At 59.9% G+C, this 24,314-nt stretch overlaps 1 protein-coding gene across 1 annotated transcript; it reads right to left on the reverse strand.

The window, feature by feature from the left end:
* On the reverse strand, window positions 1-23,577 carry ARHGEF11 (Rho guanine nucleotide exchange factor 11). The gene is made up of 42 exons (XM_063316975.1): window positions 23,441-23,577; window positions 23,037-23,346; window positions 15,967-16,058; window positions 15,408-15,506; window positions 15,100-15,149; window positions 14,892-14,949; window positions 14,495-14,673; window positions 14,332-14,403; window positions 13,905-14,024; window positions 13,656-13,710; window positions 13,344-13,420; window positions 13,117-13,254; window positions 12,768-12,842; window positions 12,407-12,508; window positions 12,135-12,233; window positions 11,885-11,927; window positions 11,580-11,676; window positions 10,929-11,051; window positions 10,459-10,479; window positions 9,437-9,572; window positions 9,243-9,342; window positions 9,050-9,079; window positions 8,208-8,334; window positions 7,746-7,925; window positions 7,394-7,441; window positions 6,944-7,131; window positions 6,554-6,700; window positions 6,051-6,130; window positions 5,825-5,950; window positions 5,457-5,574; window positions 5,191-5,369; window positions 5,009-5,084; window positions 4,646-4,813; window positions 4,373-4,460; window positions 3,946-4,053; window positions 3,752-3,840; window positions 3,380-3,571; window positions 2,858-3,202; window positions 2,414-2,503; window positions 1,366-1,643; window positions 1,063-1,258; window positions 1-981 (listed from the first exon to the last, which is right to left on the reverse strand). Exons 2-42 carry the CDS (start codon window positions 23,063-23,065, stop codon window positions 923-925), a joined length of 4,677 nt encoding a protein of 1,558 aa, XP_063173045.1. The 5' UTR covers window positions 23,066-23,346; window positions 23,441-23,577; the 3' UTR covers window positions 1-922.
* Between the last annotated feature and the right edge of the window lie 737 nt (window positions 23,578-24,314).

The raw sequence follows: 24,314 nt of genomic DNA on the forward strand, positions 1-24,314 counted from the left end.
ATAAAACGGGCTTTCAGCGAGCCCACTGGAAGAGATGGCATCCTTTCCCCATCTCCTTTTAACTCTGCTGCAGCACGTGGCATAAACACCAGGGTGGGAAGGGGTCCCACAACATCTGGCGGGCAGCAGCCAGGGAAGAGCGAGGGGAGCTGGCCTTTCTGGAGGAGGGCGGCAGCCCCTCGCTGCTTCGCCCGGCACGGTGACCACGGTCAGGGGTCTTCCCAGTCCTGCCCCCATCAGACCAAACCCTTCAGCAAGGGGGCCTTTGGGAAATCAGGGCATGGAGACAAGTTAAAAAAAAAAAAGCCACAGGGAAACAACCGTCTGTCATATTTACAAAAACTCAATGCACATACATACATATTTATATCCAACAGAAAGGTCTGGAAGCAGCTGGGGCCTCCCCAGTGAAATTTTCCTCACCGTAGAGGGAAAACGTTAAGGAAAACAAAAGTGCAATTATACACAATATATCCCAACTGTCATGTACGTGGAAAAGCAAGTCTGCAGGGCGTGTGTATATCTACGCCTCTCTCACACGCACACCATCGATTCATCTCGGGGACGAAGGAAGAGCCAGACCCCAAAGTCGGCCAGCGGAGAGACGGCTCCTTGTGTTTCGGGGAAAAGAGCCGAGAAAGTCGGCTCTTGCTAGCTCTGGCGAGCGCTCCAGTTGGGGAAACCTCCAGGCGTTTTCACGAGATGGTTTGCGTGCGTGTGCCTTCAAACAAGGCGGGGTTCCAGTTTTCTCCGCTTCCTCCTCGGTTTCGCCATGTCTCATGCTGGCAGCTGCCCGTCCTGACCACGACCACCTCACACCTTCAGCAAGGACCGGGGAGGGGTGGGAGGGCGAAGGGTCCGTCTCCTGGAGAGGCGTTTCCTCCCTCGCTTCCTTCCCTCCTTCGCAGCGGCCCTCCTCCCCCTATAGGGTCACTTCCTGGGAGCCATCTTCCGGGAGGGCGAGCGAGACCCCGTTCACGTCTGCAAAGACAATGGCTTCAGTCACCCCGGGTGGAGGGCAGGCAGGGACGGGGCACCAGGACTCTCAGGCCCTCCTCGTACCAGGCTCAGCAGCTACCAGGGACGGTGGGGAGGAGGGCAGGGGCCGGTGGCTGACTCTGGACCCCTGGTGGCTGCTGGGCGACGTCTGGCTGGGCTCTGGCGACATGCTTCCCCACCTGGGTGTGGCTTCGGTGGCAGAACGCCCCCTCGGGGAGCGCTGCAGGAGCAGCAGCTGCTGGTAGGCCCCTTCCACGTCCTGCAGGGAGAGGAGAGAACTGCAAGGGCAGAGGAAGGGGGCAGCCGGGGCTTCTCCCTGCTCCTCCATCCCCCTCCGCCTTGTCCCAGCCATGCATTCCGCCTCACCTTGAGTTTGGTCAGCTTCAGCGTGAGTTGGTCTATTGTCCGGAAGATCACATCCAAATCCTGAGTGCCTTGGCCAGATGGAGGGAACTCTGCAGTGCTTGGCAGTGTGCTGCGCCAACATGGCGGGGCCCCCCCGGTGCTCTCCTGGCAGCCAGGCAAAGGCACGGCAGGAGGCGAAGATGGTACCCAGCTCAAAGGACCGGCCGGCTCCCCAGCGCTCTTGTTGTCTGCGTGGGATTTGTCAGAGTCGGCCGGCAGGCTTAAGTAGAAACAGGCTCCTGGGAGGAGGAGGAGGAGAGCTCAGATTTGCAGGAAAGGTGACTCGGGAGTCCAGTGCCTGCTCTTGGGAAGGGGCTCCCAACCCCGGAACACCCCAACTAGGTTTTCAGTTCCTCAGGCAAAGCCTCTTGCAGCAGAAACAGCTGCCTGGAGCTGTCCCTGCTGTGCCAAACCCGCTACAGGTTTAACGTGATGCAAGATTTTTGGCTGTCCTAAAACTCACTAAGCATCAATAGCAAAGCGAAACCACCGCTCCACCAGACGGAGCGCATAGAACTCCAAGGCTGAAAAACGTGTAAGCAGCACAGGGGGGCTCAGGTGTTTGACGAAAGCCCTTTTCCTTCTGAACAGTGTTCCCGCTTAGAAAAACCTCACCATTCTGAAGTTCCCCCTTCCGCACCACCACTATTAAGATACCCAGTGCTGAACTGTTTTAACTGTGTTTTAAAGGTTTCACTATAGTTACGTTGATGGCTTGGCTTTGTGCTTTTATTCAGGTGCGCCGCCCAAAGTCACAAGGTGAGATGAACAAATAAGAATACCCCACCAACAGACACAAGGATGGTTCAGCAGCGCCAGCCCCTGCGCAGGTAACTCCCTCCCCTCCCGCAAAGGCAGAGCCGGGTGCAGGGCCCTCTCTGGCAGCAGCGTAACCTGCCCACCCCTGCTCGCCCCCGCCTCAGGAGCCGGGGCGGTATTACGTTTGCCCCAGGGCACAGAAGCCCCTCCGCGTGATCTGCTGGGAAGGACAGGCTGCCAGGGTCATTACCACCTGCGTTATCGGGGCCTCCAGCGTCAGTTCCTGCCTGGCTGCCTTTCTCCGACAAGAGCAGAGCGCCTCTATTTCCCTCCACCTCGGCTGTGCAGGAAAGAGAAACCAGGAAAGGGAGGGGGTGCGTTCAGGGGACGAGGCGGGGGCAGTTGGGGACAGAGAGGATAAACAACAGCGATGGCCACCTGGAATCAGAGGAGGCTTTCAGGACCCACCACCCTCAGAAAAGCAGCAAGACCCCGGAAAGGAGGCAGGGGGCGAGTGAGGGGAGGAGGAAAGGCCGCACACACCCCAGGGTCTCAACGGGGGTCTGCAGATCAAGCCGGGGGACTAGGCTCTGCTGCTGGACCCCTCCTTGGCCACCACTCATCCCAGGAAGACTCCCCCGCCGTGAGTCCTTTCTCTAGTAACAGTCTCCAACAGTCCTCCCACTGCGGTTACCTTTCCGCACCACCACGTAGCTGCTTGGGATCTCAGGCTCCTGACCACCTGCCTGGGCCACAGGGGGGTCTGCTGCATCCTGGCCCTCTCCGGGCCTGGGATCCTCCGTGGGGCCCAAGGACTGGGGCCTGCTCCCGCTGCCCTGCCAGTCCGGCTCCGGAGGGCCAGGGGGGGTGGAAGGGTCACGGCCCTCCGGGGGCTCCAGCAGCTCCTCTTGGCTGGCAGGTGCCGAGCCCCAGCGCTGGGGGTCAACAGCCCCCGAAGGGGTGGGGGTCAGGTCATCTTCTGGTTCAGAGTCCCGGCAGGGCAGGAAGCTGCGCAGGAGGAGGCGCCGCAGGGTTTCCACTGGGGGGGAAGGAACCGGGTTGTTTCCCATCCAGATCAACCCTTGACATGCCCCCTCCCCACCGAGCGCAGGCCATGGGTGCAGCTTGGCCTGCCTCCATAGGGAACCCCGACAGAATAAGGGGGGACCAGAAGGAACTGGGGCCTATTGGGTGGAAGGGGAGCAGGAGGGCTTACCATTTCCCAGGGCGGATTCAGCCATGCTCTCCAAGCAGGGGGGCCGTGGAGCGGGCCTGCCAGAGGAGGCTTCCTCCAGAGTATGCAAAGGATGTGCAGTAGGTGGGTTGCCCTCCTCCTCCTCCTCCTCCTCCTCCTCCTGGGGCCCAACTTCCAGCCGCTCGGTCACAAAGGCTTCGGTCGGGGTGTCATCTGTGAAGAGGGGAAGGGACTCTGAGAAGAACCTTGGCACAGGGGTGGGCAGAGCAAGAGTCGCCCCTCCCTCCTGCTGTCCAATGGGGAAGAACTGGCCGAATGGAAGCAGGCAGGGAGCAGAGCACTGCACGCGTGCCTGGGCCATCCCCAAAGCCAGGCCCCCCCGCTGGCCCCCACCTGACGCCCCTTCCTCCTCCGCTTCATGGTGGGATGGGCTGCTCCCTTGGCTCAGCTCAGCGGCGATCTCGGCGTCCGGGAACACGAGGCTGGAGAGAAAGGAGATGGGTCCCAACGCAGGCCTGGGTGGGCAGGAGGCAGGAGGCCTGGCCCTCCCCCACCTGCCCTCCCCCCGCCGCAGGACCCTTGCCCACCTGGATGGGGCCGGCCGGTGGGGACGCAGCTCCTGGGCGTGGCGCTGGGGGGGCAGCGTGGCCTTCCGCGTGGCAGCTTTCACCGCCTCTTCTAAGAGGTCCATCCACCTGCCAGAGCCCCGGAGACCTTCCTGAGCCGGAGCAAGTCAAACGGGGGGGAGGGACGCCTCGTGGGGGGGGCTTGGGTTCTGCCTGAGCAGGGCTTGCAAACCGTGGTGCATCCAGCCGGCCGCGGTTTAGTTCCGCAGAGGGATCCAGCCTTTGTTCTGGCCCCGCTGCACCCAGAGGCGCAGCTTCCCCATCTCCCCACAGGAACAGCCCCACCCACTTAATCCCACCCCCGCCCTCCCTGTGGGGCAGCCCCGCCCTCCAGGAGCCCCGGCCAGCCTCCCTCCCTCCCCGAGGCCAGCGGTGCGGAGGACCGTACATGCTCTTCTCCGAAGACGTGGACGCGACCAGCTCGTAGATCTGGGGGCCGAGTTCCGAGGTGCAGATGATGAACAGGGCACGCTTATCTGCAAAGGGCAGCGGTGCAGTGCTCAGGACCGGCCAGGACGGCCTCGACGTGTGGGCCAAGCCGACTGGACCCGCCTTCGCCGCCCCGCCCGCTTCCCGGCCACAGGAGAGCCTGGACTTCAGCCCCGTCTCCTGAGCCCCATGGCCAGGCGGGGGACCGGAGCTGCCCCATGCTGGTGCTCACCGGTGGCCACGGAGCGGATGAGGACGGAGCTGAGTTTCAGGACGGGGCTGAAGGTCTGCTTGGTGTCCGAGGAGCCCAGCGCCGTCTTGCCGTGGCACTTCAGGACCAGCTTCTCATCCTGCCGCTGGAGAAGCACCAGGAGGTCCTCCAGCAGCAGCACGTGCAGATCTGAAAGCCAAGAGAGACGGAGGTCCGAGCATGCCCCCACCCAGTCCTTCTGCCATGGAGGGCCCCGCGGTCTGCTGCCCGGGATGCTCCCCGTCCCAGAGCGGGCCCAGGCGCTCTTCCTCCCTGGAAAAGTTAATCCCCAGGGATTTAAGGAGCAGGCCAGGCTCCCCCCCCACCGCTCCGGCTCCTACAGACCCACGGTCTTGTCTCTGCCGATGCGCCAGGCGAGCAGCCCCTCGTGGATCATGCGGCGGCCTCTCAGGTCAAGGTTCTGGGCAGGACGGGAGGAAATGTGTCGGCTGGGGGGGGCCGCGCAGGGGGCCAGCAGTGCCCCAGGGCAGGGGAGGGACCAGGGACCCCCCCGGCCCCGGGCTTACTTTGAACTCGGCTGCGATCGGGTTGCTGGTCCGCTCCAGCGAGGCGGCATCCAGGCGCTTCTGGTAAGCCTCCAGGCGGTGCTGGTTCTCAGCCTGCCTGACCGCCTCATTCACGCACCTGAGGACCTCTCGGCAGCGGTCTCGGGCCCGGCAGAGCTTCCGGTGCTCCGGTGTCTGCCCTAAGGGAGGGCAGGGAGAAGGGACCAATCAGCAGAGGGGCCAGGTGAGGCCCAAGGCTGCCCGCTTGCGGAGGAGAAGCCACCCACCCGAAGTGTGCTTGATGATGTTTTCAAGGAGCAGTGGGTACTTGGTCAGGCGCTGCATCTCAGAGATGAGGAGGTCCTTCAGCTGCAGGCGGCGGCACTGGGGGTTGCTCTCGGCCTCCTGAGGGGAGCAGAAAGTGGGCCGGGTGGATCGGTGCCCCCTGCGGGCACCTTCCGTCCCCCCTTTAATCTGCAAACATCCATCCGGGAGACAAGAATGGCATTTTCCACACGCTCTGCCTGCTGGATCGCCCTGCGTGTGTGTCTTCCTCAGGCTTTTTTTCAGGGGCTGCCTTTGTTGATTTCTCCCCTGAGCACAATAAAAGCCCCCGCAGGACTCCTCGCGGCTCCTGAGGGTGCCCGCCGCCCACCTGCATGAACAGCTGGAAGCGCGCGTCTTTCCGCTTCTTGGTCTTGATCAGCTCCAGGGCCATGGACTGGTAGGCACAGAACTCGGCCGTCACTTGCTGGAACTCTTCCCGTGCAGCCCCATCGAACTGGGGGGAGGAGGGGGGTGATACGGGAGCTCAGGGCCATCTCGGAGCAAGGTACGTGCCAGCCCAGGCCCCAAGGCGCAGCCCTGTTCCGGCGGCTTACCCGGGAAAGCATGAGGTCGCCAACCTCCTTCACCAGAGGCCCCTCTTCCCGCAGTCTTTTCATCGACTCCGACAGGGAATCTGGGGCAGAGAGGGTGGGACAGACGAAACGGAGCGAAGCATCCCAGGGGAAACGCCCCCCACCTCCCCCCCATCACCCCAACTAGGTCCCTGGACGGTGCCCAGATGCGGCTGGCCTAACCCCGTCCTACGGCATAAACCACGCCGGCCTGGCCAGTTGTGAGCCCAGCCCATCATCTCACCCCCCCACAGCTGCAGCGCTGGAAGAGGGTCAACGCAGCGCCTGTCCCCTTCTTGGACAGCAGAGGGCAGACTTCTCCATTTTGCAAGTCCAGGGAAAACTCACTTCAAACTCTTCCTATTCCTCTCACCTTTCTGCCCTCCTCCCTTTTTTAGCCAGCATGTCTGTTTTTAAGAAAGGCTTTTCCCTTAAAGCTGAATCCCACAGGACCCCTGGAGATCCCGGGAGGCGGGCAGCCTTACTGTGTATCTCGATCAGCTCCGGAAGGTTGGGGAAAAGCAGGGCCAGCTCGTCCCGGGAAAGCAGGTTCTCCCTCTTCAGGCCCTGGTAGAAGAGGATGTCCAGCACGCGGAGGATCCGCAGGTGGGAGGACTCGGTCACAAATAGCTCTGCGGGAGGGCCGAGCCCCAGTCAGCTCCCGGCTGGCACCACCTGGACCCAACCTTGCAGACCTTCCCAGCCAGTCTGGGGCCCGGCTGACTTTCCCAAAGCTTCTGTCCCCCCCAACCGTGCGGGACCCTGAAACCAGGGTTTCTCTGCCAACGTGCGAGCAGTGGCCGTGCCAAGGCCCAAGGGCTCCTCCCCACCCTGGGCCCTGGCCAGCCCCGGCCCCTTCGCTCCTCCTTCCTCACCATTGATGACCTCCTGGCGATCGATCTCCCGCTGAGACAGCTGGGCCGCGACCTCTCGGCCGACCACGTGCTGCCAGTTCTGGGAGTCCAGCTCTGCCTCCAGGTCCGAGAGCTGGCCGAGCTCGTCCTCCAGCAGGTGGGGAAGGAAGGCCTCCGTGCTAAAGCCCAGGCTGGGCGACTCAATGCTCCTGGTGGGGGGGAGGGCAAGAAAGGATCGGGCTGGGCCCCCGGAGCAGGGGAGGCACCCCAGGCCCCCTTGGAAGCAGCTTTGCAGCCCCTCTTCCTGGGGGAACAGGAAAGGGGGAAGACGAAGCCTTAAGAATACAGGGATTGCCTGGGGCTTTATAGTCATCGAGAGCGGCCAAATTTAAAACTGATCCGCTGATTCCTGGATGGGAACATCTCCACTGCCCTTTGCTCCCCGTCCCTCTGCAACTGCCACGCACTTACCTGCGCCCCATTTTGGGAGTGTAGGGTGGCGTGGGGTTTTCCAGAGACCTGGAGACCAAGGACATCACAGAGTCAGCCCACAGCTTCTGAGCCGCTGCAGGATTTTGATCTGGCAAACATCCTTCCAGGGAAATTCCCACCCTGCGCTTCATTGCCTCTTTCTCTTATGCTCAGCAGAAGCCCCAGTTCCAGGAAGGCAGGAATTCCCTTATACAACATCCTGTTCAGCTCCTCGCTTCAGGAAGCAGCAAAATCGGGCTGGCCTCTTCTGGGCTTGGACACCCAAGAGGTGCCACGGCTGTACCACACAGCCACCCGCGCTCCAGCAGGGCGCAGGGAGACTCCACGTTACCGGGTGGAGAGGCTGGACGCGGAGGATGACGCCGACTGGTGGAGTCGGGCAGCTTCGGCGGCAGCGTCCATGTCGACGTCGCTCCGGGAACGGGGCACGTTCTCTGCCTTGCGCAGCCTCTTCAGCTCTTCCCGGCCCTTCAAACTCTCCGACCGGCCGAGTCTGATCTCAGCCCTGGAACTAGAGGGCGGGTGAGAAGCGGGGGGCTCTCCAGAACCAGGCACCCACGGCCTTCTCCCAACAGACACCCCCCCGCAATGCCAGAGTTCCACAAAGGGCTCTGGGGTCAGCGAGTGGGCACGGCAGCCGGGAGACTCGGGGCTGGTGGCCCGCGGTCCATTAGGGAAACGTCAACTCACCCCCCTCCCGCCCCTCTTCGCAGGGGAGGGTGGCCAGGACCCGCCAAAAGATCTCTCCGGGGAGGAAGGGCCACCGCCAGAGCCGGCCGAGCCCCTCACTCACCTGTCCAAATCCAGAAGGTCTTCAGGGAAACTGCTTGAGGAGAGACGTTGCAGGCTGGCCTCCGGGCCATCGTAGTTCTGGCTGTTCTCAAAGTGCTGGATGATGTTTCTCACGTTGCCAGGCTTAACTGATCGAGGGGGAAAGCCATCAGGAGTCTGCCCCACTTGCGTGAGGAGTGGTGGTGGTCAGCCTTTGGCAACGGAGCCGGCCCCCTGGCCGCAGGGAGGGCCCAGCAAGAACCAGGACCCAGCCTGCCTGCCCTCCCGCTCACGGGCGCCAAGCCAGGACTGGGAGGGGACCGAGAAGCCGCCACAGGTCCCCACGAAAGCCCAGGACCGTCTCGACTGCACTGCAAGGGACCTCTGATGCCTGTGCCCCACGGGCAGGGAATAAAAGCCGAGGCATAGGCGTTTCTCAGAGCAGGCAGAGCCATCCCCATTTTACCCGGGGCCTTCTCAGGACAATGCTTGAGGAGTCGATGGTGCAGCCCTTCCTGCCCTTCCCTCTGTCCCAGGCCCAGCTGCCCGAGGGCCACCCACCGCCCAAGCTGATGCCCGACAGGGGGAGCAAAGCGGCAAACAGCCTCCCGCAAAGGCCCAGGTAACAGAAGCCGCAGCCAGGGCAGAAACAGCGACAGCAGCGGCGATGCCATCTAAGAAGCCAAGATGGAGACGGTTAAGGGAGCGGCAGGAAGTGCCCACCCTGGCAGAATCTGGGTCCTGGAAGCCGCCACCGGCCCACCTTTGGGGAGGATCGCACCCTCCCCTTGCGAAAGCAGCAGGAGGGAGGGGGACAAGCCAGGGGGGGAAGGGAGGGAGGGAGGGAGGTTGTTTTCTGCTCACCTTCAACAGGGGACAAAGGGACGTGAAATGCTGGAAAGAAAAACAGAAGTGGGATGTCAAAACTGAGTTGGGGCAGCGCCGATGGAAAGCTGAGGAGGGAGGCCAAATGAAAAAGAGGAGGGGTCCAGGAAGTCGGGGGGGGCAATTTGCTGCAGGGAGCTCCCAGCCTGCCCCCCCCCCCCCGCTGACTCACTGCTCTGAGAAGAGCCTTTGGGCTTTGCGATGTACTTGAGGATGGGGTTGCGCTTCTTGTCCTCTGCGGCCGCCTCCTTCTCCTTCTTCCCGCTGCCGCTCTACAGCCCCAGAGAGAGGGAGAGGCGTGTCAGGACGCCCCGAGCCGGGGGGTGCTGCGGGGTCCCCCGCTTCCCGGCCCCTCCACCCACCGACCTTCTTGGTCTTGGGGAAGAAAGGCAGCCACTTGTCCTTCTCCTGTGACTTCTCCGCGACGCTGACCGGGCGAGCCTCCCGAGGGCAGATCCCCACGTGCATCATGTATGTCTTCAAGGCAAAACTCATGGGGGAGCTGCAAGGAGAGGGGGGCCGGGCAGGCTGAAGCATCTCTTGGCATCGCCCTTGGGAACCAGCCCTTCCCCCAGCTCCTCGGCTCTCCTAAGCAGGGGGACCCTGGGGGGGCCTTTCCCCATCGAGATGCCCCATCCCATTCCGCGGGCTGAAACTGGGGCCCCAGACACGCAAAGCAGACCCGTCTGCGCCAAACCCCGGGTGGCTTCAGCTTCCCAGGAGTCTTGCCGAGCGTGGAGGAGCAAGGGCAGCAGAGGGCACCTTGGGAGAACTTAATTCTCAAGGAAGGGCCTGCCCGAGGCCACGCTTCCTCAGGGAGAAAAGGCAGAAAATACTCTCAGAAGCTGCTAAGTGGCCCCACAAGGCATGAGGGACAAAGTCAGCCCACCACTCCCCAACCCAGTTCTTCAACCAGCAGGTACCCCTAGTCTTGTGCCTCCCGTGGGAGCAACATCTGTGCCCTTGCAGAGCTGTCCTCAGTCCTGAAGTCATTGTGTACAAGTTGGGTGGCAAAGAAATTAGGTGATAGGTAGGTAGGTAGATAGGTAGGTAGGTAGGTAGGTAGGTAGGTAGATAGATAAATATAGAGAAAACCCTGTGGTCCCAAGGAATGCCAAATGCATTCTGGGAGGATGGCTAACACGTTTGCCAAAGAATGGAGACATACTCCATTTCTGAAGGGGTCCTGAAGAGTTACCACAAGTTAACAAACTAGTAATTTACTAGGGATAACCTTCATAATATTTTTCTTTCCTGAAGCTTACACGAAACGTGGGACCAAACACTTGGAAAGAAAATATACATTTAAAAAGCAAGTAAACCAGGCCAGCAAAAACCAGGATCACCACAAGATGTCCCCAGGTGCTGGGTTCACAGGAGCCACTCACCTCCGATCTTCGTATTTGGATCTAAAGGGGGAAAGGAAGTACAAAGTCAGACCCCGCCTAGGCTGGACTGGGCTTGAAGGCATCCTGTTTTCTCTTCTTGTCCATTTAGTCTAGACCAGTGTTTCTCAAACTCGGCAACTTTTAAGATGTGTGGACTTCAACTCTCAGAATTCCCCAGCCAGCCAGCCAGCCAGCCACCCAACCCTAACCCTAACCCATGCTGGCTGGGGAATTCTGGGAGTTGAAGTCCACACATCTTAAAGTTGCCGAGTTTGAGAAACATTGGTCTAGATGATAAATCACGGGTTGCTATTTGAGCTGACCCCTGGCACGCCCGTCCGGCAGCAGAGAGTGCCACCATCAGAGGAAGGCCGAGGCAATCCCCCCAAAAATCATGCTCTTCCAGAGACGCCAACCCCAAACTCAGCCCCACCACACACACCCCTCCCCTCCCCACCCGTGGGACTCACAGAATGTCCCCCAGCTGTGCCATCTGCTTCTCAGCCACTTGGCGTTCCTTCTGGCGCTCTCCATCCAGGTCCAGCAGGTCATTCTCCCCATATAAGCTCCCCAGGCCCATGGTACGCTTTGTCCTGCAAGCACCGAGGAGAGAGGGGCCTGGCAAGGAAGTTTCCCTCTCCTCTGCCCCTTTCATTTCCTGAGAGAAGCCCTCTGGCCCCAACCGCTTCCTGGAAAGCGGGCAGCCCCCCACTGCGCCTCCCCCCGACCCGCAGTGCACATCCAGCGCCCAGCCTATTCCAGAGCTCTGAGAGAACGGTCCAGCTTGATTCTTCCTTTCAGCTTCCTTTTCAGGAATTCCTTCCCCTCCGAAACCCAGTTTCTGCCAGTCACTAGACCCCCTGAGCAAACTTCTACTCGCGGAGCCATCAAGTCTGTGGCCTCTTCCCCAGCTGCTTTTTAAACTTGGCTTTAATCGTGTTGCGTTAAGAGTCATTTTGTTTGTCTATCAGCCACCTTGAGCATCCCAGGGGTGGAAAGGTGGGGTATGAATCAAGAGGAGGGGGAGGACGAGGAACGGTGGTGGCGAAGGGCAGGCAGCTCAGCCTTGCCGGAAAGGAAGGGAAGAAGAAGGGAAAAGAGGATCTGCCGTCTGTGCTGACCTGTAATCTTGGATCTGCTCCTGGATCTCAGGCACGACAGCCTCCTGAACCTCCAAGAAAGCACTTCGGGCATCCTCTCCATTCCGCAGGCGAGAGTCTGGAGGACGGCAGTGAACAGAAGGCAGGTAGGCTGCTGAGACGATGCCCGAGGAGGGCAGAGGGAGCTCCGATACCAACCCTGCAGGCGGCCGTCAAGAGCACAGCACCAAAGCCACCTCCTCCCCCCTGCCTGGCCACCCCTCAGCCCCACTGGAATTTCTGAGGGAGAGGCACCTGGGATGGCTTCCATTCAATGGCTGACTCACCGATTTCTGCCAACAACTGATCGGAGACCTTGACTCTCAGAGGCTGTGGAAGTGGCAGAAAAAACAAGGCTGACCATTCGCAGGGGCCTCTGAATGCTCCAGAGTGCTGAGGGTGCTGTCTCCCTTCCCTGGGTCCACACCCTCTTCTGAGAAAGCGGCAGTTCACTGAGGAACTGCACACAGGGCTGACGGGAGCGCAACGGGAGGTGCCAAAAGGCAGATGCGGTGAAAAGTGACTGCGCAGACTCACCGCAGCCCTGTCCAAGAAGATGTGCCAAATGTCTTTGCCCAGCCCCCGGGCTTCCTTGGGGCTCATCTGTTGGTAAACATCTGCACACAAATACAGGAGCTACAAGGAGAGAAGGCAGGAAGCGTCGAAGCAGAACTGCAAGCGCTGAGCACTGAGGCGGCCAATGAAGTCGGAGCAGGTGTAGAGAGGAGACACCGCTTTCACAGGAAGCGGATTGAAACTGGAGCACTGCCCCAGCCCTGGGAAAGGGGAGGGACCCCATGGGACTGTACCAGAGGACTTGGGTCTGCTTGGGAGAAGATGTAGCGCAGAAAAACCCCTAAGTGGGCTGGCCGTGTCTTCAGTTTCCCCAAGTCTTGAAAGAGGGAGTCATTCTACAGTGGGGGAAAAGAGACACTGATCCAAGGAACGTGCAAACAAGAGCAGAGGAGCTACCCACCAACTAGGCCTCCCTGCACCTCGAGGACCCAGACTCCAAGGGAGTGGCCCACCTGGAGGCTTTCAAACCAGGGATGGATGGTGTCCTGCTAAGAATGGTGTGGATGGCCTCTCTGCTCCCATTCATGGAAGTCCCTGTGAGCTGTCTGTGTACATGCGCGCATGTGTTTGTGTATATACAAGAAAGTGCACTACCTCATTGTCCAAGTATCCTGGATCGTAATCCTCTTCTGGGCCAATGATAGGAGTCCTGAGCGTATGATCCAAGCTCTGCAGAAGAAGGGGATTAAAGCCTTCTCAGAAAAGAGACGGAGGTGCCGAGAGGGCCAGAGAGAGGCAGCCCACAAAACAGCTGCTCAGTTGAACATCTCCACGTTTGTGCTTAAAATGAAGTTCTGAACAAGCAAACAGAGATAGGAAGAAGGCGGCGGCACACGGTCTGAGGAGGCCCACGACCAGGCAGCAAGGACAGCGCATGCACAGTCCGGTCTCCCAAGGGCACCCTCAGCGGGGATTCCTGAGGATCGGCCCCGCCTGCCCTCACCTGCTCTGCAGAGGGAGAGAAGGGGGTGTCCGAGCCTTGGTGTCGATGGTGCCCAAAGAGCCGAGAGGCGGCAATGGGCGAGGTGTGCGGGCTGTCTAGGCCAGGGTCAGAAAGAACAGAGTTCCGGTTGAGGGACATCTGCACCAAAAGAAAACGGCATTCTCGGGTCAACAAAACACGGGGACCTCCCCTGGCCAGGTGGGAAGGACGTGCCTCTCCGCACTCACTTCGCTCACAGAAGGGAAGCGCTCCATGCCCACGTCCAAGCCACTGTCGCCATCCAGGGAGTCGACAGAGGGGCATCCTGGGAGGGAGACAACAATGCATTTCAGCCCAAGCAGAACCCTTCTAAGAGCTGGGCCCGCTCAGCCCACAGAAGAGAAGGTGAAGGGGAGACGGGGTAGCAGTCTTTAGGAACCCGAAGGCTGCCCCAGAGAAGAGGGGGGACAAGAGCCAGCAGGTGGAAGCTTTAAGCCCTCCGAGGGCCATTCCTGCCCTACAAGTCTAGGGTTCTAAAAAGGGGGAGCAGCAAAACTCACCGTCCATCGCCCGGGAGCTGAAGGAACCGGAATCGCTGGGGAGCCGGGTGGCGTCCTGAGGGACAGAGGGAGAGTGGGTGGGAGGGAACCGGGCTTCCACAGCAGGGGGAGGTCAGCCTCTTCTCCGTGACACTTGAGGCCCAAAGACCACCTCCCCTTTCTTTTCCACCTGGCTGGCAGGCGTCCAGGCGGGGCCCTCTCGAAGCCGGCCCAGCCAAGGAGCCTCCCGTTCCACCCGTTCTGACTCACCACCAGTTCTCCCATCTCCTGCCGAATCTTGAGCTGCAACTGGCTGACTCTCCGCCGAGCCCCTTCGATCTGTTCCTCAAGCAAAGCAGCAGGGTTCTGGCTGTAGACGGCGTAGCATCGCTGCTCCGGGAGGAAAAGCCGGGGGGGAAGCGGTTATGGGCCAGTTTGGGAACAAAACAAACGGGAGAGGAGCAGGCCTCAAAGAGCCAGGACCCTTCCCAAACACTCCTTTCATCAGGAAAGCAGACGCCAATATTTTGGCAGCCTTTCCACTCCCAGCTGGCGCTACTCGGTTAGCCAAATTAGGAGTGCGGACAGGGGAAGGCTGGGGGGGCGGGCAACAAGGATCTAGATTCTGCTCCTGAAGTGAATCCAGCCCCACGTTCCTTCGCAAAGCCCAGCCCAGGGCGACCTTTTGCTTCCATACCTGCAGTTCTGCCTCTTCCTGCTGCAGCATTTTTCTAAGAATCTGTGTGGCATGTTTCTGGACTTCAGGGTCCTAAAGTTGGCAAGGCCAAAGAGAGGTGAGTGCCGGTCTCCAATTCTGCACCCATCGTGCCAATTCAGCCCCACCTGCACCTCCGCGGTACCTGTGGTGGCCTTGGCCCAGCGGTGATGCGCTGGGAAGGGGGCGGCAGAGGCGGCGGCGGCGGAGGACGCGCGGGTGTGGTTTGCAGGGTGCCCGTCTGTGGCCGATCATGCTGCAGTCCCAGGAACCCCGTGGAGGAAGGAGGGGAGCCCAGCAGAGTGAGAGCAACGTATGCACCAGCTGGGGCAGAGGGGAGAAAGGGAGAAGCAGATGAAGGACAGGAACGCCTTGAGCTGTTTCCAACCCAGAGGGCGCTTGGGGAAGAGGTGACACGCTTCCCGGGGACAATGCGGTGGCAGGGGACCCCTCTGGGTCGTTGTCCCAAGCAGCTGCCGCCCCAGGTTCCCCCAAACTGTTTGAAGGCCAGCCTTCCCGAGCCCCACGCCCAGCCCACTCACATTTGATGAGCTTCACCACTTCGAGGTGGGACGCGTTGGTGACCACAGTCCCATTCACCTGCCAGAAAGCGAGAGAAGGCGGTCAGGCCCTGCAGCCGGGCACAGAAGCCACGGCAGGGGCCCGGGGGCTGCAAGTTGGGCCACATGTCTTGGGAAAGGGGCAGCAGAAGACAAGGCGTCTGGGGCCAGCCTTGGAGACGCAGCTCACCTTGACTATCCGATCGCCCTCCTGCACGCCGGCCTTCATCGCAGCTCCACCTGCAGAGTCCAGCACAAACAGAGGAAGCCATGGGGGGGCAGGAAGCAGAAGAGGAAGGCAGGGGGTTAGGCTGGTGGCGGGAGGCATGAAGGCTGCCCACAGGGCCTTTAACTGGAGTACGGCACGAGGAACATTATCTGTAACGTGCCTCAGCTGGGGCAGTGGGGGCGATGAAGCAGATGCCTCGGCTGGGGCAGTGGGGGCGATGAAGCAGATGCTCTCCCCCCACCCCGCACAGAGACCAGCAGCCCCCTCACCTGGCCGAACAGACTGCACCAGGACAATCCGGTCCCCGCTGACGGTGAAGCCGAAGCCATGCTCATCCTTCTGGATGATGACGCAGCGCTGAACCAAACCTGCAGAGCAAAACCAGGGCTCTCGGGCGCGGGCCTTTTCCTTCGAGGGGACCGACCATGTATTGGCCGTTCCGCCCGTGAGCGAAAGGCCTCGTGTGGAGCGCTCCCCACCATTCTGCCCCAGGAAACAACCCTGCGGGTACATGGGCTGAGCAAAGAAGTGTTCCTGGCAGGGGGGATGTGAACTGGGCCTTGCCAGGGCAGGCAAACCCCCAGCCACCCACCACACTCCCATGCAAGGCAGCATCCTTGCCCCCCGTGCCAACCAGGCCCCAGAGGCCGCCCGTTCCAGGTTCGGGGGTGGGCTTCAGGGCTGCTCCAGGTTTGGGTGCCGGCCTCCCCCACCCCAATGCCACATGCTCCAGGCTTGCGCTCCCATCATCCCCTGCCAGCTCAGTCCCCAGTGCAAACTCTGCTTTCCCAGCCACCACCCCCACTTCAAAGGAAGCCAAGGAGTCACCTGTGCCTTCGCCGGAGTGGGGCGGCTGGCGGGGGTGGCTGGGGGCACGCCGTTCCAGAGCCGAGTCGCCCAAGGAAGACAGGGAGCCCAACCTTCGCAGAGGGAGAGACGGGGAAGGAAGCAAGGCTGTAGCCCATCACCCTCAGTTGGGCCGTGAGGGTGTCCCACAAGACCCCCCCCCCACAAAGCTGTTCACAAGCCAGAAGGAAATCGGAACAGCAAAGTCTTCTGAAGGCCTGGAATCAAAGCCGCTCCCCTCAGACTGACACCACACCAGTAGGAATTTCAGGTGGGGGTCCTAGGGCTTGAGCCCTACACCGCTGAGCCTGGGAGCATGGGTCAAACGGAGCCTCCCCTCAGCAAAGGGGGCCAGGGGACCCCGAGCCTGGTCTTGTCTGAGATTAGAAACTCTGGACCTCAAGGAGGCATCTGCTCTTTGACCAGACCGGGGGGCGGGACTGGCTGGTCCCCTCCCTTGCGCAGCTTTGCTCCCATCCTACCCCCTCCTGAGATGAGTAGGATCTAACTGGGGGGCCAAAGGAAACACTAGGAAAATGGCGCAGCATGCCAGCAGAAGGGCCAAGGAGGCGCACACGAGACACTTGGGGGGAGGGGCGCAAAGCCAGGCCAGACGACAGAACACGCTGGGGGAGAAGGTGCCCTCGCAGGGCAAAAGACAGGCAGGGAGAGGCACGTCTGATCTTACCAGGTGGCAATGGGGCTGACAGAGGGCACAACACAAAGCAGCAACGTGTGGAAATATGAACAAGAAAGAGAGTCAACGCCTGCTGTGGGTGGCTGAGCGGGCAGCAGCTGCCGGCCCTTTTGCCCCAGGAAGAGCCTCTCTATGGGGCACCAATGCCAGCCCTCCAGGCAGGAAGACAGGTGGAACCCCCCCACCACACCCTTTGCTGTCATCTTTGCCTTTATTCTTTCATTTATTTGGATGGGTAAACCCAGTTGACAGTACAGATGGTTTGGAAAAACAGGAAGGCCCTGATTTCGATTTTAAAAAGCACTGCCTGCCCCTCGTTAATTGCTTTTTATATGGCTTAGAGTTTTTAGTGAGAGCCGCTAAGCATTTTTAAACAGAAAAACGGGGCGCTTAAGAAGGATGTGAGCATTCAGATCTAAGCTTTCTATCCAAGGCCAACAGCTTTTTATGCGTTTAAATCGACAATCTCAGTCCTCTGACCAGGCTTGGCTTCTACCTGCTGTAGTTTTATTAAACAATATTAAAACAGTTTAGAACTGTTCCTACTCAAGTACCAAGATCAGCAGGAGAAGCCTTCTGAAGCTGTCCACGTGCTCTCAAAAGCTCATTTTGCAGTCCCATTCGCCCAGCCCTTAGATCAGTCAAAGCCCATCACTTCCACCGGGCATTTGGAAAGGGCACTGGTTTTATCTACTTTTTAGCTGGGCCTCTATTATAACTCTAGACTGGTTTTTATTTCAGCAGCCATGTGTGGTGCTCCACCTGTAAGCCCTGTGGAGCCTGCAAATCCAATAAAAAAAGCATACTGTGGATTTGCCCTTGTGACTGAGTTCCTTCTGTTTTATTTTATTTCAGAATTTGCTGCCCTCCCAGATAGGGAAAGCAGCTGGACCGGATTTCTTGGCTGGCTGGTTTCTGAAAGGCAAATCCCAGGCCCTAGATTCTGGTTTCCAGCCTCTCACTGGAGCCTTGAGAAAGCAATAGATTTTGCAGGCCAAAGCCCTGCTCAAGAGGGGCTCGGCTAAGAGGGCTGGGAGGCTCCCACAGCTTTGCATGCGGCCTAAAGCAAGACGTCTGAAACTGGGCAAACTTCCCTCTAGCCCATCATTCAACTAGCATAGCAGGTTTCTACCCTGGTTTCAGAAGCTGCCTCACGATTGCTGCTATGAACGTTTTTATTCCGCCCCTTTATGTCCCACGGAAATTCAGCCAAGCGATGCCAAGTGCGGTAAAATAAAAGCAGCACGTAGCCGAAATGAAAACACGAGAAAAACAGGACCCTGACTTCGCCCGTCCTGGCACCCAGGAGTGGGCCCCAGCACGGCAGAGGCTGTAGGGAGCAGACGCATCTGCTTGCTAGGAGCACCAGAGCTGGCCAAGCCACGATGGGGGAAGCTGCGTGGCAGAAGGCTGAGCCCCCAGGTAAGGAAAACCGAGGGGGGAAGCTACACCCCGCAGCAGGGCAGGGCTGGAGGGGAAGGCGCTCAGGCTGATGCCACCCAAGAGGGCAGCGGCCTGGGATGGGCGGAGCAGGCAGGCAGGCCCCGCGCAGGGAGCATCTGCACCAGCCAGATCCACGCTGTTTCTCCTTACACGTCCAACCCCTGCAGATGCTTTCCAAAAAGGAAGCACCCGAGGTCTAAGCTGGGAAGATCCATCAACTGGGCTCCACCAAGTCCACACTGGGACCCCCCCCCCCCAGCACCCGTTGCCATTCCCAGGAAGGCAGTTGCCCCAGACCGCCCTGCCTCTGGGCTTCCTCCTATTGATGAAAAGGTGCCCCACAGCATGGAGGGTGACGAAGCAACTCAGCACACCGAAAAAACAGCAAAGGCACAAGGACCACGTCATGCAATATTCTTAGGTGCTCCAGAAAGACTTGGGCCCTTCTATTGGTTGGAGAAAATGACCCACGTTGGCCCACCAACGCAGCCACGGAGTTAAAATCGGGACCGAGAACACCCTTGGAACCGCGCTGGCACTGGTGGTCTCCCCAAAGCCCCACAACACTCCACCCCCGACGGAGACACGGCCCCGGACCTCTGTGGGTGGCAGTGTGGTCCTCCCGCCCCAGATCTCTCCATGCTGCTTCCGGGATCAGTTGGGCTCTGGAATTGTATTCAGTTATGCAAATGATGCCAGTGGGGACGGGCACCTGCCTCCAGATCTGTGCAAGGGGGCCGGGAATGGGCAGCGACCGAGGGGGAGGAAGAGGGGCTAGCTAACCCCTCGCCCTCTTGAGCCAAGCATGGGTGCTTTTGGGGGGGCCCAGCAGAGAGAGGCGAGCGCTGCTGTCGGGGTAAGGCCCCCTGCAGCTCAGGAACCCCGGCGACAAGGGGGGTCTTACCTGGGCAAGCGAGGATGCCTTTTACTGGCGCGTCTGCCGTAAAGAAGAGAGAGAGAGAAACTGACACCCAGGAGAAGGTGGCAGCGGCCGAGGCAGCATGGAACGAGACAGAGAAAGAGGAGACAGGCGGGCATGAAAAACACACACGGAACAGGGTGGCTCGGCTGAGGGACCCCTCTTGGCCAAATCGCTCTCCTTCGACAAACCGACTTTAAAGAAAACCCACAGATCCCCCATTTCTCTCCTGCTGTCAACAGGACAGCTTTTCTCTCGGAATGAGACGCCAGGCCAAAACGCTTCTGAGCTTATACAGAATGCTTCCTCCTCTCCGCCCCTTAAAAGATAAACCCAGACCCCTCTTAGGCCACCCGCTTGCCCAGCCTTGCCGCTCTCCTGCCTGGGTAATTCGGCGAAACCCAAGTCGAATTAAAAATAATCCTTGGCAACCAAATAGTGAATTATTTCCAGGGACGAAAAACAGCCCTCGCTCAAACGAGGGGAAGACCCATGAGGGGAAGACCCAAGTACCTTTAGCCCATGAGGACCAGAAGCATTTCTTTTTAAAGATCAAGAGGAGCAGAGCTGGGAAGAGGGGCCGTGCCGAATTCCCCAAGGTTTTTAAAAAGAGAACGTATGTGACAAACATTCAAAGAAGCACCCGTCTATCAGTCCAGTAATTCAGACCCCATTTCTGGCCCAAAAGGGATGGCAAAGCAGCCTCTGAATTTTCTCCATCTTGCATAGAAATACCCCATTTAAGTACCCTGGGGTACTGCCCCCAAGGGGGAGAAAGCCACCCACGCCAACGGATACAGAGAGGGGCTGGCTTCGAGAGCAAGGACACCTTCCAGAATGATGCCTTAACAGCGAAGGGAGATTCGTGAAGATAGGGGAGGGAGGAGCCCCAAAGCAGCCCCCCACCCCACCCATGCACAGGATCCCCTCAAAAGAGGGGCAATTGCAAAGCGACACTGCCTCCCCCACCAACAGAGAGCAGGGGCCCTGGTGCAGCTCAGCCCCAGCTCTGCTGCAGCAAGCAGATTTCTGCGACGCAGAGTCGGCCAGCGACCACAATTACAGGCAGAGAGAGGTAATTACATCTCCCTTCCATCTGATCAGCATCCTTTACCCCCCACTCCCTGTCCCACTAATGTACTGGGGGGGGGGGGTTTGTTGCATTTTTTTAAAAATCCTGCCTCTGTCAAGCCGGAAGGGAGCAGCAGCCGCAAGCAACTGGAGTTCCCACAATTTTCCAACCGGGGTCCCACGTCTGCATCTCCTCCAGGGAAGGATGAGCACCCAGCAGAAAAGGGGGTACAAAGGAAATGTGCAGAGGGGGGGAAGGGGGGCCAAGTGCCCTAGAAAAGGTCATGGCGGGTCCCCAGGACACCACAATGGAGACCCCAGGTTAGGAAAGGAAGCTTATTGTCACCGGCAGAAGTGGTGCTACCTCTTGGGAGCCAGGATGGACTGAAGCCCTGCAGGCTGCACCATTCAGGCATGGAGGGATGCCAGGCCAACATACCCCGGGATCTCTCTCTCTCTCTCTCTCACACACACACACACACACACACACACACACACGGCTTGCTTAGGCTTGGCTTGCGGAATAACCCACCACTGGCTGAGCTCACACAACCTGCCAAGCTAAACACACACTACCCCACACGATGGCCTCATTCCATGGAGAACCACTCAGAAACCTGATCCCTGGGACGTGTCCTCAATGCCTTCCCACCAACAGCTGCCTGGGAATTGTGGGGGCTGAAGTCCGCACATCTGGAAGGACGCTGGCTTGGGTAAGGAAAACGTGCGTGGCTAGTGCCGGGCCTGGACTCTTCCCCTAAGCTCCTCCAGATACGCAAGTACAGAAGGCTCCATGGAAGATATTTCATGCTCGCCTCCAACCCCAGTCCATACTGCTTGACTGCCAGAAGATTAAAGCCCCCCTCATCCAGTCAGCACATCTGATTTCCTGTGCCAGAGAGCTGCGCGTGCTGTTCCTGGAGCCCCATTCCTGGTGGCCAACCCATCACCAGGCCCTCAGCAGCCAATCTTCCAGTGCTAAAACTGGGGGCCCTCCTCTCCCCCCATGAACACAGGCAACTTTCAAGCCACAGAAGAGAGATTTTTCCTCCCCTCGGGCCCCGCTTCTCCCCTGCGCCCAGCAGCACTTCTTCAGGACGTCCCAGTGGACCACAGCAGGTTCTTCCAGTGGGAACTTCTGCAAAGGCACCACAGCAAAAATGGGGCAGGAAGATCCCAGCTGCAGGCCACTCTCTCATCAGGCGTTGTTACAGGGCAGCAACAGTTTGAATTTCCTTTTTTAAAGGGATGGGCATTCGCCTCTCAGAAACAGCTGAGGTTCTGCAAAGAAGCTACTTGCTTGCCAGTCATCAAGGGTGAAGGGGGCGAAGGGGGCAACTGTCCGTGGCCCGGCCCTGCCGATGGAGGCTGATGGGGGCTGTGACCAAGCCCAGATCCCAATTCTCCGCCTGAAGGAAAAGACCCGGCTAATTCCCGACAGATGCACTGCAGTCTTGGATTACCTTATTGGAAGACCTGAGCAAAATCCAGCACTGGCTGTTTTTCCCTAAAGATCATTTCAACTGATCCGATACACATGAAAATAAAATAACAAACGCGCTCCAGATTTCCAGGACAGACATGCTAAAGCTTAGAATTTTGCTTTCCCATGACACAATAGCGTGCAACATTTCGGTGGCGATCCTGTGCCTGGTTCCCCAAGAGTAAGCTATTGAAACTTAACCGTAGGAGACTCTTAGCTAGGAATGCAGCTCAGCTCAGGACCACCCACATTTTTCTAAATATTTAACTTTGCGTGATTCAAAGAAGAGGAGATTGCCCGCTCCAGAGGCAGCACGGTGCTAGCCATGGTTGATTCTGAAAAAGCTAAGCAAAGTCGGAGCCAGAGAGCCCTTGGATGGGGGACCACTAGGAGATCAAAAGCCTAAAATTCTTCTCCAGGTGCCCAGGCATTAGCAGGTTCACATCACAGCAAAACTCCCAATCGGCTGCAAGCGGGTTGCCTGGGCTTTGCTCGCTGAGATGTTTGTGAAGATAGTACTTTATGGGGGGGGGGGAAGTGACTTCCCTTTGGCATCTCATCAGTAATCACATACGCCACCACACGGACCAGAACAGTGGAAGACCAATATTGAAATAAAAGTTACAGATCTGTGATCTTACGAGGGATTTGGTGCGTACCAATTCCCATCAACAACAACTCTATTTTTTAAAATTATCCACAACAGGCAGAGATGCATTAGCCGAAAGTGCGTTCTCCCCCTCCCTGCCAATTCACCTGCAAGGAATGGACCACGCTGGGTTAGGCGTGGAATAACGTCACATCACAAGGACATAGCCTACAGCACGGCATTTTGCAAAGAGAGCAGGGACGGGCGGGCACCAGCTAGGTTTGTTACTGTTTGAAGGCAAAGCCAGGAAGCTACACGACGGGTACGTGCCACACGGGAACCCCATCCGAAGGGCTGAGTTTCACATCCCGCTACACCACCCTCTCCTTCACCATGCTGTGCTGAACAAGCCACTACCGTTTAGGTCCATGAGAGAGGCTGAGCCACAAATCATGGTTCCTAAACCTTCAGGGCTAAGTCGCTCCTCCCACCGGGCCAGACTCAAGCAGGTCATGCCACAGCCCCACGTTCAAGGTGAGGGTGCTACCCCTCTGCTCGCAGGGAACTGTCCAGCCTGGAATAATTCTGCACCCAGCAAGTCTGGGGCACCAGCTACAGTTGTTCCTTGCGCCCGGGCTGGTAGGTCCTGAGCGAGGGTGGCCCAACATGCCCATGGCCACGTCCCAGGAGCAGCTGCGGAGAGGGGGCTGCAGGGGGCAGCGGCCGTGTTCCCTGCACGTGGCTGGACGTTTTGGTCCTGGGCCACCCGGTTGGGTCTACAGAGCCTGTGAAGCAAGGGGAGGGGAAAGGCCAGCTGAAGCCCCCCCAAGACCCCTGCAGGAGGACGTACCTGTCCAGGGCAGGGGGGCGCATGTTCATGGTTTGTGGTCAGATCCAGCAGCCCGAGGCAGAGGTCCCCGGTTCTTTGCCTCCCTTGCGAACAGCCACCAACCTCAGAAGAAGTTATTTTCCCATCCTGGGCTCACATCCAGACACGGTCCTGGTCCTCCCCAGGCCGGACCACCGTTCTTTCTTGGCGTTTCCTTCCAGAATCCTTCCAGATAATTCCTACATTTAAAAGGGGGAGGGAGAAGGACCCTTCCCCCAACCCCCGGAGCTCAGCAGTGCCGTCGGAAGAGCCGGCAGGTCTCCATCCAAATCTTAAAGTGCAAAAGAGAGATCAAAACGCTTTATAATCCAGTTTTACCAGCCAGGTATCTGTCGGCGAAGGGCGGGGTGGGGGCGACCACGCACCCAGGAAAAAGGGCGGCTGTTTTCCCCCCTTCCTCGGCGGCAAGCGCGAAGGGCGACGCCGGGGCAGTTCTGGCCGGGGGCCTGTTACCCCATCTGTCCAGCCCCGCTCCTCGGGCAGGGGAGGGCGCGCAGGGCCGGGCGGGCACCGAAGGGCTCCGGGGCGTCTTCCTGCGGGGAGAGGCGGGGGGGTCAGCGCGGCCCCGCGGGCAAGCGCGGCGGGGGCGCGGCGGGGCCGGGGAAGAGCGGCGGCGGGGGCGGCGGCGGGCTTGCCCGCCTGGAGTGGCGGCTCTTCCCCCGTGGAAGGCGCCGGCGGGGGCCGAGCCCGAAAGCCCCAACGCCCGGCCTTCCTCCCCCCCCCCGCTCGCAAAGCCCCCCACGCTGCATCCCGGCGCCCCCGCCGTGCAGGCCCGCCCGCCCCCTGCCCGGGACGCCGAGGCCGCCCGGCTGCTGCGGGACTGCGCCCTCCCGGCAGGCTGGCGCGGCCTGCTGCAAAGCACGAGCCCCGGGCTTTCCCGGCCCACCTCCCACCGCCCTGCTGCGCCGGAGCCGCAGCCGGAGCCGCCGCCGCCCGCCCGCCCGCCTTGCCTGCCGCCGCCGCCGCCGCCGGCCCTGCGGGAAGGGGCAGCGGGGAGCCGGGCGTCTCCGCCCGCCCGCTCGCCCGCTCGCTCGGCTGCTGCTCCCCTCCCCGGCCGCCTTCCTCCTCCTCCTCCTCCTCCTCCAGCAATCCCCGCCCTCCTTCCTGCGGGAGGCTTCCCTCTGCAGCAGGTGGGAGGGGGCTCCCCGCCGCCGCCCCCGCCCCGTCTCCCCGCGGCGGGGGCGAGAGCGGAAAGCGGCTTCCGCATCCCCGCAGCCGCCGCAGCAGCCCCTTCCTCGC

Source organism: Candoia aspera, chromosome 17, assembly GCF_035149785.1.
Source record: "Candoia aspera isolate rCanAsp1 chromosome 17, rCanAsp1.hap2, whole genome shotgun sequence".
Classification (NCBI taxonomy): domain Eukaryota; kingdom Metazoa; phylum Chordata; class Lepidosauria; order Squamata; family Boidae; genus Candoia; species Candoia aspera.